Source organism: Chrysochloris asiatica, unplaced genomic scaffold (assembly GCF_000296735.1).
Source record: "Chrysochloris asiatica unplaced genomic scaffold, ChrAsi1.0 scaffold00054, whole genome shotgun sequence".
Lineage (NCBI taxonomy): Eukaryota > Metazoa > Chordata > Mammalia > Afrosoricida > Chrysochloridae > Chrysochloris > Chrysochloris asiatica.
In genome coordinates, this window is record NW_006408572.1 from 7,755,429 (window position 1) to 7,773,598 (window position 18,170).

The 18,170-nt window shown below is 53.7% G+C and overlaps 1 protein-coding gene and 1 pseudogene across 2 annotated transcripts; one reads left to right on the forward strand and one right to left on the reverse strand.

Moving 5' to 3' along the window:
* Positions 1–15: 15 nt before the first annotated feature.
* LOC102815197 lies at positions 16–824 on the reverse strand (annotated as a pseudogene).
* On the forward strand, positions 217–17,550 carry CAMTA2 (calmodulin binding transcription activator 2). 2 transcript variants are annotated; one of them, XM_006863309.1, is made up of 23 exons: positions 217–242; positions 1,474–1,568; positions 1,780–1,883; positions 4,389–4,456; positions 4,539–4,674; positions 5,117–5,188; positions 5,458–5,611; positions 5,937–6,071; positions 7,391–8,334; positions 9,472–9,598; positions 10,589–10,723; positions 12,636–12,751; positions 13,386–13,570; positions 13,838–13,916; positions 14,093–14,315; positions 14,553–14,854; positions 15,906–16,102; positions 16,240–16,423; positions 16,606–16,677; positions 16,770–16,790; positions 16,953–17,140; positions 17,303–17,377; positions 17,487–17,550. In XM_006863309.1, exons 2-23 carry the CDS (start codon positions 1,538–1,540, stop codon positions 17,548–17,550), a joined length of 3,612 nt encoding a protein of 1,203 aa, XP_006863371.1. In that variant the 5' UTR covers positions 217–242; positions 1,474–1,537. The 2 variants fall into 2 exon arrangements, with proteins under 2 accessions (XP_006863371.1, XP_006863372.1); XM_006863310.1 differs by lacking the exons at positions 217–242; positions 5,117–5,188 and having other exon boundaries at positions 1,481–1,568.
* Positions 17,551–18,170: the final 620 nt, after the last annotated feature.

An 18,170-nucleotide genomic window follows, 5' to 3' on the forward strand; every position in this document is an offset into this window, starting at 1 on the left:
CTTCCCAGCAGCCCGTCACTCAGTCTGGCTCAGGACCCCGGAAGTCAAGACCCCGCCCAGCGCCCCACCCAGAGCCCCACGTGTGCTGACCCTTGGTTCCTTTCCCGACCCCCATCCCCTTAATTGGGAGGCCCCGCCCCGTGCGCAGTGACGTAGGACGCCGCTGTCAGCCGGCGCCTGGGGGGGGGGGTCGGTGTGGGGTAGAATGGCCGCTGCCGCCGTCACCCGCGGGACCCCTGGAGGTAAGAGTCAGGGCCTGTCGCCTACCTCTCCGCCCCCGCGCCAGGGGGCGCAGCTCAACCGGGTCTGTCCGTGGAGCGCTGCGCAGGGGACCACCGTCCTTCCTCCCGGTTCACCCCCCACCTTCCCGCTTCCGTCCTCCTCCCCCGCGCCAGGGGGCGCCGCTCCGCTCAGGGTCCCACCGCAGAGCTGCTCCTGCCGGGGACTGTCCTGGGGACCACTGACCCCGGCATTCGCACTACCCCTCGCCTGCCGCGCGCCCGCGGACTTTGTCCACGGCTTCTTCAGAACATCTCACTGTGCGGGCGGGACCCTCCCACCTTGGAGATCCTCCGGGGACCACCGCCCGGCCATGGGGGACCGCCCCGCGGACCAGGCGTGTGAATCGGGCGCCGCCCCAGGCCCTTTCCCTCTCCGCACCCTGGCAGGCTGCCTAGCCGGGAATGCGCACCTGCGCCTTGGGGCGGAGTCCTTACCCCTAAGCCCAGCTTCAGTGCACACAGCCCAGCTGGGACGGGCCTCCTCCCCCTCTGCATCTCCGACACCTGGCGGAGCCCGTGCTGAGAGCCTCCTCCAGCTTCCATCTGTTCCCCCACGAGGGTGGGGGCCTCGGGCGGACTCGAGTGGTAGATGGGGTAGGGTAGGCCTGGAGGCCGGGGGAGGCAGAGACGTTTGGGGAGAAGTGTGCTGCAGAGAGGCTGTCAGTCTAAGGACGGAGGATGGGTTGTCCTGAGGGTGGGAAGCTGGGTCTATCCCAAGTTCTGCCAGGCTCTGAGCAATGTGGAGGAGAGAGAGCAGGATAGCGTTGGTTATCAGATCTGCCCTCCCTCTTGGAAAAATCAAATAGAGAAGGAACTCAGGGTGTGTCTTCTAAGGCCTGCTCTCCCCGCAGCATTCCGGTTCTCTGACGGTTCTCTGTCGCCAAACTGTCCTCCAAGGACCAGATGTCCTGAACCCCAGTCCCCAAACCAAGGCTCTGAGGCCCAACCTTCTCCCCTCGCCCACCCCTCTTTCTCCTGACACTCTGTATCCTCGCTGAAATTGGTTCCTGGCACCACTCTGCGATCTCCCTCACCTTCATTCCCTGCCACAGCTCTCACATCATAGTCTAGCCCCTTCCTCTCTTTTCCTCATCCTGTACATACAGATATACTGACCAGTTCTGTACTCCTTCCCATCTCTCCTGTATTAGTGTGGGGGCTTCTGCCTTGACCTTGTTCTCTCCTTTCCCAGCACAGACTCCCCCTCCCCCCGGCCCCTCAGGCCGGGGGTGACCTTGCCCCCTGGACCCCTCACCATGAATACCAAGGACACCACTGAGGTCGCTGGTAAGTTCACAAGCCAAAGTTCCATTGGGTTTAGCCTTTTTTCCTTCCCATACAGGGGTGACTCTCTAATTCTTGGATCCCCATCACTACTCCCCTTAAGTCATTGCCTTAGTATCCCCCCAAGTCCTCTGGGGTATCAGCTCCTTTCCCCTGGGCTGTCCCAGGAATATCAGGGGTGATACACAATACCCACCCTTCTAATTTTCTCTAGAGAACAGCCACCACCTGAAGATCTTTCTTCCCAAGAAGCTGCTGGAGTGTCTTCCTCGATGTCCACTGCTGCCCCCAGAGCGGCTACGGTGGAATACAAATGAGGTTTTCCAGGGACCCTGGGGAGTAGAGCCTAGCAAAGCCTCCTGGGTGACCATGGGCGGGAGGAGGGTGAAAGGGCTCAACACTCCTAAATGCAGAGCATTGTTGTAGGCTCTTTCGGGATTGTAACCAAAACCAAACCTGCCACCATGGAGTCTTCCAATAGCAACCTTATAAGACAGGCTTCAACTGCTCCTTAGTGTTTCTGAGACTTATAAATCTTTACAGAAGCAGACAGCCTCATCTTTTTATTTCAGTGCAGCTGGTAGGTTTGACTACCAACCTTGTGCTTAGCAGTCCAGTGCTTATCCTTAGGCACCGCTAAGACTCCTTTTGGGCATGATGTTGTTAAGTACCATGGAGTCGGTTCTGACTCATAGTGACCCTGCACAGGGTTTCTGAGGCTGTGATGTTGTTGCTAAGTGTTATTAATTTGGTTCCGACTTATAGCGACCCTGTAAAGATTTCCAGGGGGCAGCTGGTAAGTTTGAACTGCTGACCTTGTTGTTGGTTATCCAGTGCTGATCTTACAGCGCCACACCAGGATGTTGTTGTTAAGTGTGGTCAAGTCGATTCCCACTCATAGCAATCCTGTGTAGGGTTTCCAAGGAGCTGCTGGTGAGCTTGAATTGCCGACTATGTGATTCAAACCGGCCTTGCAGTCCAGCGCATTAACCCATAGCACTACACCAGGACTCCTCGTCAAGAGAGAAAAAGTGGAAAAACATGGACCTCATAGGAGCCCAATACTTGGTTTATACCCAACCTACCACCATCAAGTCGATTCCGACTCATAGTGACCCTGTATTGGGTTTCTAAGGCTATAATCTTTAAGGGAGCAGAAAGCCTCACATCTCCCGAGGAGCAGTTGGTGGGTTCAAACTGTTGACTTTGCAGTTAGCAGTCCAGTGCTTATCCCATAGCACTCTACCTTATATATAGGACAGGGCACAACTTCTCCTTAGGGTTTCTGAGACATGTAATTCTTTATGGAAGCAGAAAGCTTCCTTTGATATACGTTGTTGTTAAATACTGTCGAGTTGGTTCTAACTAGTAGCAACCCTGTATTAGGATTTCTGAGGAGCAGCTGGTGGGTTTGAACCACTGACCTCGCTGTTAACATTAGCAGTCCAGTGCTTATCCTACAGTGCCATACTAGGACTCCCTTTTGGCATATACACCTGGGTAAAAATAATTGCTACCACCTATGAAGTAATTCTTACATCGCAGACACTGTGCACTGAGCTGCCTTGCCTGGTTTAGTTTAGTTCTGTAAGGATGCGACAGATAGGCCCTGCTGTTATCCCCGTGATACAGATGAGGAAACCGATTGGCATCACGTGGTTTATCTCACTCCATAGTTGAGGCTTTTAACCACTGATAATGCCTTCTTTGGATGACTGGGTCCTTGTGTAGATACTTCTGTACTCCTGCATGCAATGCACTGCATGGAGTTTTTTTAAAAAGAAAAATGCCAAGCCCACTGCCATTCCATGATTCCAACTCACAGTGACTGCAGAGGACAGAGCAGAATGCTTCCCTGGGGTTTCTGAGGTGCTCAATCCTATGGGAGTAGAATGCCTCAACTTGCTCTCATGTAATAGTGGGTTCAAACTGCTGACCTTGTGGTTGGCAGCCCAACACGTAAGCCGCCATGCCAGCGGGGCTCCTTGTTAGTGGAGCATGTAGTTAGTGGTGGTTAGGAAAGAGCCATCAATGACAGGATATGTGTGTGTATTGTTACTGTAAGTGCTATTGAGCCTCTAAGGAGCCCTGGTGGTACAGCAGGTCAGCAGTTTGAATATCCCAGCTGCTCCATGGGAGGAAGATGCAACTTTCTGCTCCTGTAAATACTTACAGCCTTGATGACCCTATATAGGGTCACTATGACTCGGTACACCATCACCACCACTACAGAGCCTCCAGGAATGGCCAGGGTGGTCAGCAGGGCTTTGTAGAGCACCTGGAGAGGGCTTGGTCTGTTGGATGGCTAGGGTTTCCAGAGCTGGAGATTTGTGCACACAGCTCTGCAGGCTAACAGAACTCTCCCAGTAAAGGAGGTAAGCATTCAAGACATGCTCTGAGAGAAATCCGTGGATCATTCAGGAGTAGTAGCTATTAGCTTTGATTCCTGACCAAGGGTATCTCAGAGGCAGGTTACAGAATATGGAATTACTGGCAGAGTCAAATCATTGAAGTGTTTTGAGTCAGGACGTAGCACAAAAATGGTATTTGGGGAGACTAAAAATAATATGCAGTATGAGGATGGATGATGAAGAACTTGAACTTGGCGCCAAGATAAAGACCCCACTTGGATGAGGGAGGAGGAGGGAAGGTTCGATTTTTGTCTGCAATGGAGTCTGGGATTCTTAGGAGGGTGGTGGTTCTTGTTGGGTCCAGATCCCTGGAAGCATCCTCCGTTATCTGCCAGAACTCAGCAAACAGTAAGACTCTGAGGGGCTGACTTAGACCAGGCAGACACCCACATGAATGGCTGCTCTCCTATAGGAGATTGCATCTTATTTGATCACCTTTGAGAAGCATGATGAGTGGTTATCCTGTGCCCCAAAGACAAGGTGAGAAAGTTACCAACGATGGGGTGTGACAGGGGTGGCAGCTCCTGTGCAGAGACCTTGAGGCCATCCGTCCCCTCCCCAGGCCTCAGAATGGCTCCATCATCCTTTACAACCGCAAGAAGGTGAAATACCGTAAGGATGGTTACCTCTGGAAGAAGCGGAAGGATGGGAAGACCACCCGAGAGGACCACATGAAGCTGAAGGTCCAGGGCATGGAGGTAAGAGAGTCGGCATCCACTCTCTGCTTTCCATTTCCCTTCATGACCCAACTCTTCTCTTCGGGACCTAGAGCAGGCCTCCACCTCGGACACATCCTCAGGCCCCCCCACTTCTCTTGCATTTCTCTCAGGAAGTTCCTCTTTTTCCCAAATCATTATTCCTCATCTCCACTGCACCCTTGCACTGCCCTCTGATTTCTAGAGCGTTCCATATTCCAAATCTGGTCCTCTTTGTAGGGCCTCAGGCTCCACCTTTCCCTTCGCTCCCTCCCCATCTATGACTCAGGCTGTTGGCATTTGAAGGAGGTGGGAAATAGGTGGGGGTGGGGAGAGGGTCCAAGAGGAACTGTTGGAAAGATTGGGATTCCTGCAAAGGGACTGAACAGAGGAAGAGTTGGGGAGCAGACTAGCCCTCCCCCCACCCCAGCCTGTCTCCTGGCAGTGTCTCTATGGCTGTTACGTTCACTCTTCCATCGTCCCCACATTCCATCGGCGCTGCTACTGGCTGCTCCAGGTAAGGACTGAAGAGCTCATGGAGCAGACTCTCCCCGGCTCTTGATGGGAAATGGGATCTGAAGGGATGAAGCCATGTGGGAGGGTCGCTAAGTTCTAAGTGGGGAAAGGGACCTAGGAAGATGGGCGAGGGGGCTGGGGATGGAGAGAGACAGAAATTGGCAGTGAGGTTGTGGGGTGGACCCCGGAAAGAAGTGAGGACTAGGAGGAACCTGAGCCCCTGGACCTCAGGACCGTACACTCCCCGTCCATGTGCACTTGTGTTCCCAGAACCCTGACATCGTCCTTGTGCACTACCTGAACGTCCCAGCCCTGGAAGATTGTGGAAAGGGCTGCAGCCCCATCTTTTGTTCCATCAGCAGCGACCCTCGAGAGTGGCTGAAGTGGTCCCGGGAGGAGCTGCTGGGACAGCTGAAGCCCATGTGTAAGGCGGAAGGCTAATGTAGAGCTCCACGGGGAACACGGAAACAGGAGCCTCTCAAAGGAGCCAGGCTCTGTACCCAGAAGCCTGTGGGGTGACCCTTTCCCTCCTAGGCCAGGCTGATGCTTTCCTATGGGGGTGCTAGAACTCCTCGTGCCTTCCAAGGTGGAGTACGGAGAAGGGACTGTGAACTGCATGTCCAAGCAGTCTTGAGGCTGCTGGTCTCCGTTCATTCAGCCAGAAGCCTTGGAGCTTGGAGGAGCCATCAAGGTACTTTGGAGAAGGTTTTGTGAGGTTCCCACAGCACTTCTCCCCAATTTTTCTCTAGTTCATGGCATCAAGTGGAGCTGTGGGAACGGGGCAGAGGAGTTCTCTGTCGAACAACTGGTGCAGCAGATCCTGGATACCCATCCGACCAAGCCTGCACCCCGAACGCATGCCTGTCTCTGCAGTGGGGGCCTTGGTTAGTGACCCCCTGACTCTGGTCCTCTCTTCCCACCTGTCCACACTGCTCTTACTCAAGCCTAGGAGGATCTGTCTTAGTCTTAGTGGAATTTGCATGCTGATTTGTAAGACTTTTGCATGTCCCAGAAAGATGGATCACGTGAGCAGAGACCTTCCCACAGGGGTGTACACTGGGCCTGTGCCTTTTTTCAGCCTTCTACCCTTAGCAGTTTCCAGCCACTCCAGCATTGTTGTTAAGTGCCGTCAAGTTGATTCTGACCCATAGCGACCCTGTGTAGGGTTTCCAAGGAGCAGCTGGTGAGCTTGAACCACTGACCTTGCAGTTCAAACGGCTTTGCAGTCTGGTGCATTAACCCACAGCGTCATGTTACTGTTGTTGTTATGTGCCGTGGAGCCATGTTATTAGGTGCCGTTAAATCAGTACTTACTCATAGCAACCCCATGCACAACAGAATGGTACGCTAACCACAGCTTATTCCTTGTTGGCATCCCCTTAGCCTCTTAATTCTGCTCTTTGCCCTTTTTTTCTGTGCCTTTATCTATTTTAGCTACTGCCCCAAATCTCCAGGCCTCCCTTGCTGTGTACTTGTTCTTTTTTTTGCGGAGGCGGGGGCGCTGCCGGGGATGGGGGGGTTGTGTGTGGGGTGTGGAGTGTGGTGGATTGTGAGGTGGGGAGAAGGGAAACCTCAGCTGCCTCCCAGTGGCCACAATCAGTATTGCATTTTTGGTTTCTAGTGAAGTCCCAGGGGATATATATATTTTTATATATATATTTGGTAAGTACCTTGGAGTCGGTTCTAACTCATAGTGACCCTGCACAAGGTTTTCGAGGCTGTAAATCGTTATGGGAGCAGAAAGCCTCATCTTTCTTCCACTGAACCGCTGGTAGTTTTGAACTGACCTTGAGGTTGGCAGCCCAACTCATAACCACTACACTACCAGAGCTAGCTCGCTCGTTCGCTCACTGGCTCTCTCTCTCTTTATATATATACATATATATATATATACACATACATATATATATAGGCTTCCAGTAGAGGAAGGAGCCCTGGTGGCACAGTGCTTAAATGCTCAGCCACTAAGCAGAAAGTGGATGATTGGAATGCACCAGCTGCTCCTTGGGAGAGAGATGTGGCAGTCTGCTTCCATCAAAATGTACAGCCTTGGAAACCCATTGAGAGCAGTCCTGTTTTGTCATGTAGGGTCACTCTGAGATGGAATGGACTCCATGGCAGTGGGTGTTTGGGTCCATCGGGGAAAGGCTGGAGAAAGATGTCTTCCCCCGTCTTACTCTTCCCAATCCCTTCTCCACTGCAGGTTCTGGGAGTCTTACCCACAAATGCAGCAGCACGAAACACCGCATCATTTCCCCCAAAGTGGAACCCCAAGCATTAACGCTGACCTCTGTCCCCCATCCCCACCCCCCTGAGCTGCCTCCCCTGATAGCCCCACTTCCCTCAGAGCTCCCCAAGGCACACACCTCCCCATCTTCTTCTTCCTCCTCTTCCTCCTCCTCAGGCTTTGCCGAACCCCTAGAGATCAGACCTAGCCCTCCTACCTCCCGAGGGGGCTCATCCAGAGGAGGTACTGCTATCCTCCTGCTGACAGGACTGGAGCAGCGGACAGGGGGCTTGACCCCCACCAGGCACTTGGCTCCCCAGGCTGATCCTAGGCCCTCCATGAGCTTGGCTGTGGTTGTAGGCTCGGAACCTTCTGCCCCACCTGCCCCTCCCAGCCCTGCCTTTGACCCTGATCGTTTCCTCAACAGCCCCCGGAGGGGCCAGACCTATGGAGGGGGGCAAGGAGTAAGCCCTGACTTCCCTGAAGCCGAAGCCACGCACATCCCCTGTCCTGCCCTAGAGCCCGCGGCCGCCCTAGAGCCCCAGGTGGCTGCAAGGGGTCTCCCTCCGCAATCGGGAGCAGGAGGGAGAAGAGGAAACTGCTTCTTCATCCAAGACGACGACAACGGTGGGGAGGAATTCAAGGCCCAGGGGACTGCCCCACCTGCACCTTCACCCCCTCCTTCACCCCCACCCTCCCCTGCCCCCCTACAGCCAGCGGGCAGGGCTGGAAGAGGGGAAGCCTTGTTTGGAGGAGCTGGTGGGACCAGCGAACTGGAGCCCTTCAGTCTTTCATCATTCCCAGACCTTATGGGAGAACTCATCAGTGAGGAAGCTCCAAACATCCCTGTCCCAGCCCCCCAGCTCTCTCCTGCCCTTAGTACCATCACAGACTTCTCCCCAGAGTGGTCCTACCCAGAGGTGAGTCTTAGGCCTTTCTCCTCCCTATTGGTCCCATCTGCTTTCTGGTTCCCCAAAACCAGAAACCCCTTAACCCCAGTGGTCTGTCACCTAGTTTCCCTGACTTCGTAGTTCTCTTTCCAGCCTGTCTTTATGCAGAGTGTAGATCTTTCTTGTTTCCATATTCCTCACCCCTAACTAGCCCTTGTTCTTCCTTCTCCCTTCCTCCTTGTTAGCCACCCAAGTTCCCCAGGGAATGAGCTCCCTGCAAGGGGAGGGAACTAGAGCCTTTCAGCTTAGAGAAAGGAAAACCTAGCTGGGTATGACTGCAGACTTTAGGTGAAGTGACAGTCCCTAGCAGTGACTAGAAGTTCTGTTTTATGAGGCAAAGGAGGAACAAAATTAGCTGAACAGAACAACTTCCTCTTGAGGAGAGTTCTCAGCCATTGAGTTCTCCTAGGAGGAAGCAGTTGCTTCCCCAGTTCTGCCAGATTCTGATAGAGATCAAGTCTTGCTGTTGTTACGTGCCATCGAGTCGGTACCAACTCATAGCGACCCTGTGCACAACAGAATGAAACACTGCCTGGTCCTGGGCCAACCTCACAGTTGTTGCCACACTTGAGCCCACTAATGCTGCCATTTTGCCAATCCATCTCACTGGGGGTCTTCCTCTTTTCCTCTGACCCTCCACCAGAACTCGGTTAGAGGAAGATAAAAAATTAAAAAAAAAAAATTTTTTTTGGTAAAGGAAACAAGGGTAAATTGCTACAATTTGATAAACCTGACCTGTACTCATGGAGTCCTGCTGTGGGGCTGTAGATTAGGCACTTGACCATAAAGTCAGTTTGAACTGCAAGGTAGCTGGTTCAAACTCACCAGCCACTCCTTAGAAACCCTATGCAGGGTCGCTGTGAGTCAAAACTGACTCGCAGGCACTTATAACAACCATCACCACCTCCACCATTTTGGTAGAAATGTTGAAGAGGGATCCACATGCTGAATTCATCCAGATGAATCCTGTTAGACCCTAACCCCAGAGCCTGGCTTACAGTAAACACTCTCTAAGGATCTGAACAATTGAATGAATGAATGAATGAGGGAGTGAATGAACACCCAACATACCTCTCCCTCATGTGACTCTCTGACCTCTGTCTGCAGGGTGGGGTCAAGGTGCTCATCACGGGTCCCTGGACTGAGGCCACCGAGCATTACTCCTGTGTCTTTGATCACATTGCAGTGGCAGCCTCACTTGTCCAGCCTGGTGTCTTACGCTGCTACTGTCCTGGTATGGGGGCTGGGAGCAGCAGGGGGAGGGAAGTGCCGGGAACAAATGGTGTTGAATTGTTTCTGAGAGGACAAGGATCTCATCCAGTCCTGAGGCTGAGCCCCAGGTTTCCATCATGGGTAGATGAGCCTGGGTTTAGGTATCAGGCAGTCTAGGTTTTGGTCTAAGAAGCCTACTCATTATCTGCCTAGTGACTTTGGATCAGTCAGTTCCTTTCTTGGGTAGTTGGCCTCACCTTCTGTAAGCTCAAACATTTGGTCAAAGGAATCACTAATATCTGTCCTGGCTCCCCGGTTCCATTGCAGGAATAGTTTCTAATGCTGGTCCAGGGAGCTCTCAGGAGAATGAGAAGTGAGAGATGAGGGTCTCCTCTGCCCAGTCCTGGGACTGAGGGACACTGGCTTCTAGACCTGCGCTGTCCAGTAGGATAGCCACTAGCCACATATAGCCACTTATTTAAATTAAAATTCAGGATTTATTCCTCAGTGGAATGAACCACACGTGGAATGTGCCACCCTATTGGGCAGCATAGATGTAGAACATCTCCATCACTGCAGACAGTGCTAGTGGACAGCATTGATGGAGACGTCACTGCCTAGCTCCTGATACTTGGTGATGTCTTCCCTTTCCTGCACCTCAGTAATAGGGCCATGACCTCCGGACTCTAAAAAGGGGTTGATTTCATCGTCAGATTGGAAAATACAGGCTAGCTCTTGACCGTCAGCTTCCAGTCCTTGTTGCTGTATCATGAACATCCTTGACAACAGGGTCTAAATCCAAGGGGTCTCGGGCCCATCATAGGTATTAAGTTCATGAGTGAATGGAATTTCTTCCCATTAGTGCCAAAGCCACTGACCCCAGGGACTCTTCCTTGGACCACAGTGTTGGGGGATGGTGGGAGTGCAGATCTGGAACGATCACTTGTGGCTCTGGCTCAGGTAGCCATTGTAGGTGTCAGAGAGCCCTTCTTGCTGATACCACCCTCCCCAGCCCATGAGGTAGGGCTGGTGTCTTTACAGGTGGCAGGGCGGGAGGGGCCCCTTTCTGCTTCTGTGCTCTTTGAGTATCGAGCCCGCCGTTTCCTGTCGCTGCCTAGTACTCAACTTGACTGGTTGTCCCTGGACGGTAAGTACCTAGTGCTCTGAACACAAGTATCCAGCACCACAACCTTCGATTCTCATTACATGCCTCGACAACCCCTCAGGATTCAGAGGGTTACTGTCTAGTCCTCAATGTGCAGTTCTTCTTGCAACTTCTAGTTCCTCAGTCACTACTGAATGCAACAACAAGCTGTCCTTACCGCCTCTTGCCCATCTTGGGCTCACCGCTGTCTTAAGTTCTTGTCATGTCCTCTCCATGTCAAAGGATGGATCAATGCAAGCAGGCAGAGAGGCTGGGGCGGGGCTAGGATCTAGAGAAATCTACATATGACACATAGTATATGTACGCCTACATGTTTATTTCAAGTTTCTTATAATTTTCCTGTGATTGTATAAAGATAGGCATTCATTGTAGTTAGTTTGGAAATGACAGAAAAGCATAAAGTAGGAAATAAGTATTATCTGTATAACATGAGGGGGCTTCAGAAAGTTCATGGAAAATTTCCATTATCTTTTCATTCCAAAGCCCCTCCCCGTTGTGCGTGTGTGCCTGTGTTTATTTAAATCTGTAACTGTTTTTGTTCCTGGTACTGACTGTCCCTCCCTGTGGCTTTGAGAACTGTTTCCATCTGTACCTGCTGCTTTTTCAGGCCTGTGTTTCTCTTGTTCCTCCTCTTGGTGTCTCTGTTGTTTTCCTCTTGATTTCTCAGATCTGCTGTCACCTTGTTGAGTTTGTCTGTCTCCCTTCATGCCCACGTCCCTCAGGGATTCCTGCTGCTGGCGCCTCACTCTTGGAGGTATCCATGCCACACAGAGCCCAAGTGTGTGCTGGGTCATCTGTCTCTCAGCCTTGAGTCTGTTGGCCTTGGGATTTTGCCAGGTCTCTGGGTCCTGCTGTGTCCTGTCCTGTGCATCACCTTATTTTTCTGACCCTGTCTCAGCTCTGTTTCACCATTTCTCCTAGGATCTCCTCCCTAGCTCTTTTTTTCCATTTCTTCTTGATCCAGTGTCTCAACTTGTCTCTCTTCTTCCTTAATTGCTTGTTTGGGTCCCTTCCCCCAGTTCTCTTTTGTCCTTTCCTCAACTCTCACCTTGTTGATCTTTTCTGCTCACTCTCCTGTGTGCCATACCTGGGTTTCTGCCCATCATTCTCTACACCCTGCAGCCATCCTCCCGGTACCTCCATCACCTTCTTCTAAGCCGTCGCTGTCTACTTTTATTCCTGGCATCTCAGGACATCCCCACCCTCCACCCTGTTGCTCTCTGCCTGACTTCCCATGGCTCTGATCACCTCCCGCTTCCCCTCCTTGTCCTTGTATGATCTCAGGAGGGGACAGATATAGCTTGGGGGGGTGTGTGTGTGTGCCTGCGTGCGCGTGTGTATTTGTGCATGGGGGGGAGGGAGGCATGGACATGGCTATTCATCTCTGTCACCTTCCCTTCCCTGGACATCCTCTTTGTGGACAGCTGTGGGGGGCCGGGAGGAGGGGGCGGTGCTTTCAAATCTCAGTCCCTGGGCTCTTTTGGCCAGTGGTTAACAGAGAGGAGGGACCCTGGAGTCCTTCAGCCCTAGCATGGGGGACAAAGGTAGTGTCTGGGGCGAGGAGAACTGGCAGAACATTTCCCCTAGGAAAAAGCGGGCCATGTGTGTATATTGTGATTTGGGGTGGCTGGGGGTTCTGTGTCTGTGTTTTGGAATTCCTACCATCTTTGTGTCTTCAAGAAAACTTAGTTGTGGATTCTAATTCTAGTTAGATGGGTAGTATGAAGAGTCATGGTTTGAGAACTGAGTCCTGGTGTGTGCGGGAGCTGTTTGGAGGAGAAGAAAGAATAGGATTCCATGTCTTCATCCACCCCGATCTTGGGACAGGTCGTTTTGGTATTCAGGGCATCACCTAGACCCTGCCCACTGAGCCTGCCTTCCCCATTTCCCTCAGACAACCAGTTTCGGATGTCCATTCTGGAGCGGCTGGAGCAGATGGAGAAGCGAATGGCCGAGATTGCAGCAGCCGGGCAGGCACCTTGCCAGGGTCCTGACACTCCTCCCATCCAGGTACTTTCAGGAGGGAACAGAGGGTTTTCCTAGAGAAAATGGCTCTAGCATGTGACCCTCCTTCCTCTCCTGACCCCAGCCTCCTCAGTCAGTACTCCCTTCTCCCTGACGTCACCCTGCTCCCACCCCCACCCCGTGGCAAGAGTGGCTATTCTGGGCACCCTCTTGGCATGACAGGCTTCAGACTATTTCTGGTCTGAAGAAGGGTGGAGGTGAAGGAGAGGGTGGGGGAGGGGCCAGGAGAGTTGGGGTTCCAAGCTTGGTGGGTTTGTTTCTGAAGAAAGAGCACTCAGAGGGACTCCGAGTTCTGAGGGGGAGACACCATCTGTGGAGATGCTGCTAATCTGAGCCCATGTGAAGGCACATTGGACAGACATGGGGGTGGGGTTGTACGGCCTGGCTGCTGGAGGGCTGGGGCAGGTTGACTGTGGGCGTTTGGGGACACCAAGGCTGCACTGGAGCTTTAACTGGAAGAACTGATAGCCTGTCATAGGTCTTGGTAGTGGGAACCTGGAGCAGAAAGTGGGGTGGGGGTGTTGGGGCATGAGGGCAGAGTTAGAGGCTGGGAGGACACATGTTGGGTGGCCCAGGGGCCAGACTCTCAAGCTTCTGCATAACGGTGTATGTGCTGCAGGATGAAGGCCAAGGGCCTGGGTTCGAGGCACGAGTGGTGGTCTTGGTAGAAAGCATGATCCCACGCTCCACCTGGAGGGGTCCTGAACGCCTGGCCCATGGAAGCCCCTTCCGGGGCATGAGCCTTCTACACCTGGCAGCTGCCCAGGGCTATGCCCGTCTCATCGAGACCCTGAGCCAGTGGCGGTGAGCAGGGGTTGTAGGGAAGGGGATGGGCAGCCAGAAGTGCAGGGGACGGGACATGGAGCCCTGCCAAGAGAGAACTGGGGCCATGGTGGGAAGGAGGGGCGGGAAGAGGGTAACCTCCCTTAACTGATGAGTGTCCTGACTGCCTTAGCCCACTGACCTGAGGGCTTCTAGACACTTAGCTCTCGGTCCCTTTGTTTCTGGATGCTCCTACTTGGCCCACTTTCTCCTGACTGGGCTCTGTTGTCCCAATCTCAAACCTTTCAGGAGTGTGGAGACCGGAAGCTTGGACTTAGAGCAAGAGGTTGACCCTCTCAACGTGGATCACTTCTCTTGCACCCCTCTGGTGAGGATCCTGGACTCCCGAGGAGAATGAGCACGTGGCAGTGGGAAGGGTGCAGCTAAGGACAGGCTTTTGAAGGAGGCAGGGGATGCATGGGAGGCCTGGGATTGGAGCCTGGCCACCTCACCTTCACCGCCACCTCAGGCTTTCTTTTCCTCCACCTCTTACCATCCCCTCAGATGTGGGCTTGTGCCCTGGGACACCTGGAAGCTGCTGTGCTCCTCTTCCGTTGGAACCGACAAGCATTGAGCATTCCTGACTCTCTGGGTCGTTTGCCCCTCTCCGTGGCACATTCCCGGGGTCACGTGCGCCTTGCCCGCTGCCTCGAGGAACTGCAGAGACAGGAGGCTTCCACGGAGCCCCCACTTGCCCTATCGTCACCCTCCTCCAGCCCAGATACTGGTGAGAGCTGACCCTAAACTTTCTGAAAGCAGTGTAGGTGGGAGGATAGGTTAGGGCAAAGCCAAAGGATAGGAGACAGAGTGGGAGGGAGAGAGGCAAGCTGAGGAGGCGGCGAGGGTGAGAGATAATAGTAGCAAGAACAGACAGGGAGGCTGAGAACAAGGATGGGGGCGGTAAGAGACTTGAAGAGTGGCAGGTGGCTCCTGCTGCCCTCACTCCCTTCCCTCACTCTCCTAGGTCTGAGCAGCGTCTCCTCACCCTCAGAGTTGTCAGATGGCACCTTCTCTGTCACATCGGCCTATTCTAGTGCCCCAGATGGCAGTCCTCCTCCTGTCCCGCTGCCAGCCTCTGAGATTACCATGGAGGAGATGGTTCCAGGCCAGCTCTCCTTGGGTGCCCCAGAGGCCCCCCTCCTCCTCATGGACTATGAGGCCACCAACCTCCAAGGGCCCCAGCCCTCACCTCAACCTCTCCCATCAAGCCCAGATGATGGGGCTGCTCCAGAAGCTGAGAGCCCATCCACTGTGGACGTGATCCCGGTACTGATTACTGTGATAGTTTAGTGGGGCTAGACAGAGAGTGGGGGGTAGGGGTGGGCTGAGACAGACGATCCAGGAGGCAGAATCACTCTGGCTTTGGTTTGGGAAGGGATCGTTCACTCTCACTTTGAGACAGGCAAAGGAACGCTATACTTAGCTCCTTTCAAGACTTGTGACTCAAAAGACATGGGGTACCTCACAGACTAAAAGTTCTAGGGCATATTTTCAGTAAGAACTAGGCTGTAAGGGTACCTAATCAGTCACCTGTTGATTTGTGAAGGGACCAGGATGATGGAGGACAGCTGGGAGGTGGGTTAGAGGGGAGACGTTAGCAAGATGGAAGTATGTGGCAGTGATCTGGGGCGGAGGGGGCTTGCACAGGGTCAAAGCTAAGAAAGTCTTATAGAATGAAAGGATGAGAGTGATTCTTCAAGTGCTCCCAGACATACTTTTTTGCTAGAACCTGGGAACATAACTACTTTAGAGAGGCAAGTAGATTAACGGGGTAGCAAAATAAGTTTTTTAAAAATTAGAGAACATCACAAGAAAGAGCATGGCCAGCAGGAAGTGCTGCTGAATTCAGGCTGGAGCCATTCAGTGGGGCAGCACGTGGCAGCAAGCCATGGGCTGGTCCTTAGAGGGCAGAAGGGGTGAGGGGCCTAGCTGGCCAGGCCTGTGGAGAGCATGTGTTGGGAAGATGGCCTGTGCTGTTTGGCTGGCGTGGGGCACACCAGGATGGACACGGGGTGGTTGGCATGGAAGGGCGATGAGCCCTTCATTTACTTAGCTTCTAAGCCCCCCTTTTGGAGTACATCCTTTCTACCCTCTGTCTTCCACAACTTCTCAATAGAGGGCTTTACCCCCAAGTGGAAGCCCAGTAAGTACAAATGAATTAGTCTAGAACAGTGGATGAGAAGGATGAGGCTAACAGGGAGAGCAGTCCCTGAGGCCTTGGCACCTGGAGGTGACAGAGTAGACAGGTTAGTTTTGATGGACACAAACCTCTGTTGTTGGAGCCCCTCAGGGTTCACCCAACCTCTCCTTTATCCAGGTGGACATGATCTCACTGGCCAAGCAGATCATCGAAGCCACACCAGAGCGGATTAAACAGGAAGACTTCTTGAGGCTACCAGAAGGTGGAGCCCCACTTCGGGAGCGGACAGGGCCCGTGGGGCTCAGTGAGACCATGTCCTGGCTGGCCAGCTACCTAGAGAACGTGGACCATTTCCCCAGCTCAGCCCCTCCCAGGTGACCAGCTCGGGAAGAAGCTTCAGGCGTCTTCAAAGGAACATGGGAGGGAAGAAGAAAGGCTCTCCTTTATGGTCCCTGAGAAGGGAACTGAAACTGGCTTCAGAACTGACCCCCCTTCTTCCCTACCCCTTCAGCGAACTGCCTTTTGAGCGGGGTCGCCTGGCTATCCCTCCAGCACCTTCCTGGGCAGAGTTTCTTTCTGCATCTGCCAGTGGCAAGATGGAGAGTGATTTTGCCCTGCTGACGCTATCGGATCATGAGCAGCGGGAACTGTATGAGGCAGCCCGGGTCATCCAGACAGCTTTCCGGAAATATAAGGTCAGGGGGCCAGGGTCCGCAGAGGCTGAATTAGTCGTGAGTCAGGGAGAGCAGTCATCCGGACAGTTGAAGGTGGGTGAAGGGTCAGGGGACCCCTGGCAGGTTGGAGGTATAAGTCAGCAGATATGCACTAGAGGGAGAGGAGGTAGGTCATTAGGTGCTGAGACTCCTTTTCACCCTAGGGCCGGCGGCTGAAGGAACAACAGGAAGTGGCAGCAGCTGTGATCCAGCGCTGTTACCGGAAGTACAAGCAGGTGAGCCCCCTCTCCTGAAAGCATGCCCCATCCCCACATCCAGGGCAGCCAGGACGCTGCTGGAGCTTTAACCCCCCTTCTCTCTCCACAAGCTGACCTGGATTGCACTTAAGGTATTAGGCATGAGAGCTGGGGGTGAGGTGGTGTATCTGATGGTTCCCATGAGCATGTGGGGTAGAGAACCAGACTGGCATCAACTGCACTTGGGGTGACCTGCAAGGGTTTAGGTCTCTGTACCTTCCTTTCAGTCTACTCCTTCCCCCCACCCTGTGCAGTTTGCCCTCTATAAGAAGATGACCCAAGCCGCTATCCTGATCCAGAGCAAGTTCCGAAGCTACTATGAACAAAAGCGATTTCAGCAGAGCCGCCGAGCAGCTGTGCTCATCCAGCAGCACTACCGCTCTTACCGCCGCCGGCCCGGGCCTCCCCACCGACCCGTGGGCACGCTGCCTGCTCGGAGCAAGTACGGCCTCAGTCCCCAGCCCTAAACCCTCTGAGCCGTGGCTGCTTTCCAGTGCCTCATTGCTCCTCATTCTGTTATTGCCTACTAGGGCACCTAAGGGGTCAAAGGGCAGGGATGCCTGAGGGTTCTGTGAGATCGCCCCATCTTTTTTTCTTCTACCAGAGGCTCCTTTCTTACCAAGAAGCAGGACCAGGCAGCCCGGAAAATCATGAGATTCCTGCGGCGCTGCAGACACAGGTACTCACCTTTCTCCTGCTGGCATTGTGCCCCAGCACCTCACCACCACCATCCCACCCTGCCCCTACTGATGTCTGGTCTCCTCTGACTCCCTCCCATCTCTCTACAGGATGAGGGAACTGAAGCAGACCCAGGAGCTAGAAGGGCTCCCCCAACCTGGACTGGCCACCTGACCTTTCCACCACCTAGCTCACCATCCTGGGGATGTGGGAGGACTCTCGGGGAGGGGGAGCTCCCAGTCGCTGCCTCTTCACCTCGGTCTCTACCTTTTCCCTTCTCGGAAGTGCTGACCGCCCCTCACACCTTAGCCACGCCCCCTCTCAGCCCCTGACTCATCAACCCGAGCCCCACATCCTTGCATCTTCAGCTGTGATGGATGGAGCCCCGCCTGCACCCAACTCGGCCCCTTCCTGACTTGCCTTATTTATTTGTTCGACGCGTCTCTGAATGTATCCGCCTCGGTACCCAACCTCTGCCTTCGCTGTGGGCGCCCCTCGTGTTTCAGGGCTGACCAGGCCCCACCTGGCTCCGCATGTTTGCGTCTGCGCTCCCTCCCATTCTGCCTCCTCTCCGCACCCCGACACGGGCCAAAGGGAAGGGGATGTACATAGAAACGCACTGCGGAGCCCTGCCCCGTCCCTGGAGGGGAAGGGGCTTGTACATAATGTACCATACAGATACAGAGTATAGTGAAGAATCTATTTAAGGCGTCGCGGAGAGGGCCGCACGGCCGGGCTTGTGGTTCCCTAGCGCGGCAAGGGCCTCCCGCTGGCTCCACAAGCACTTTCTACGT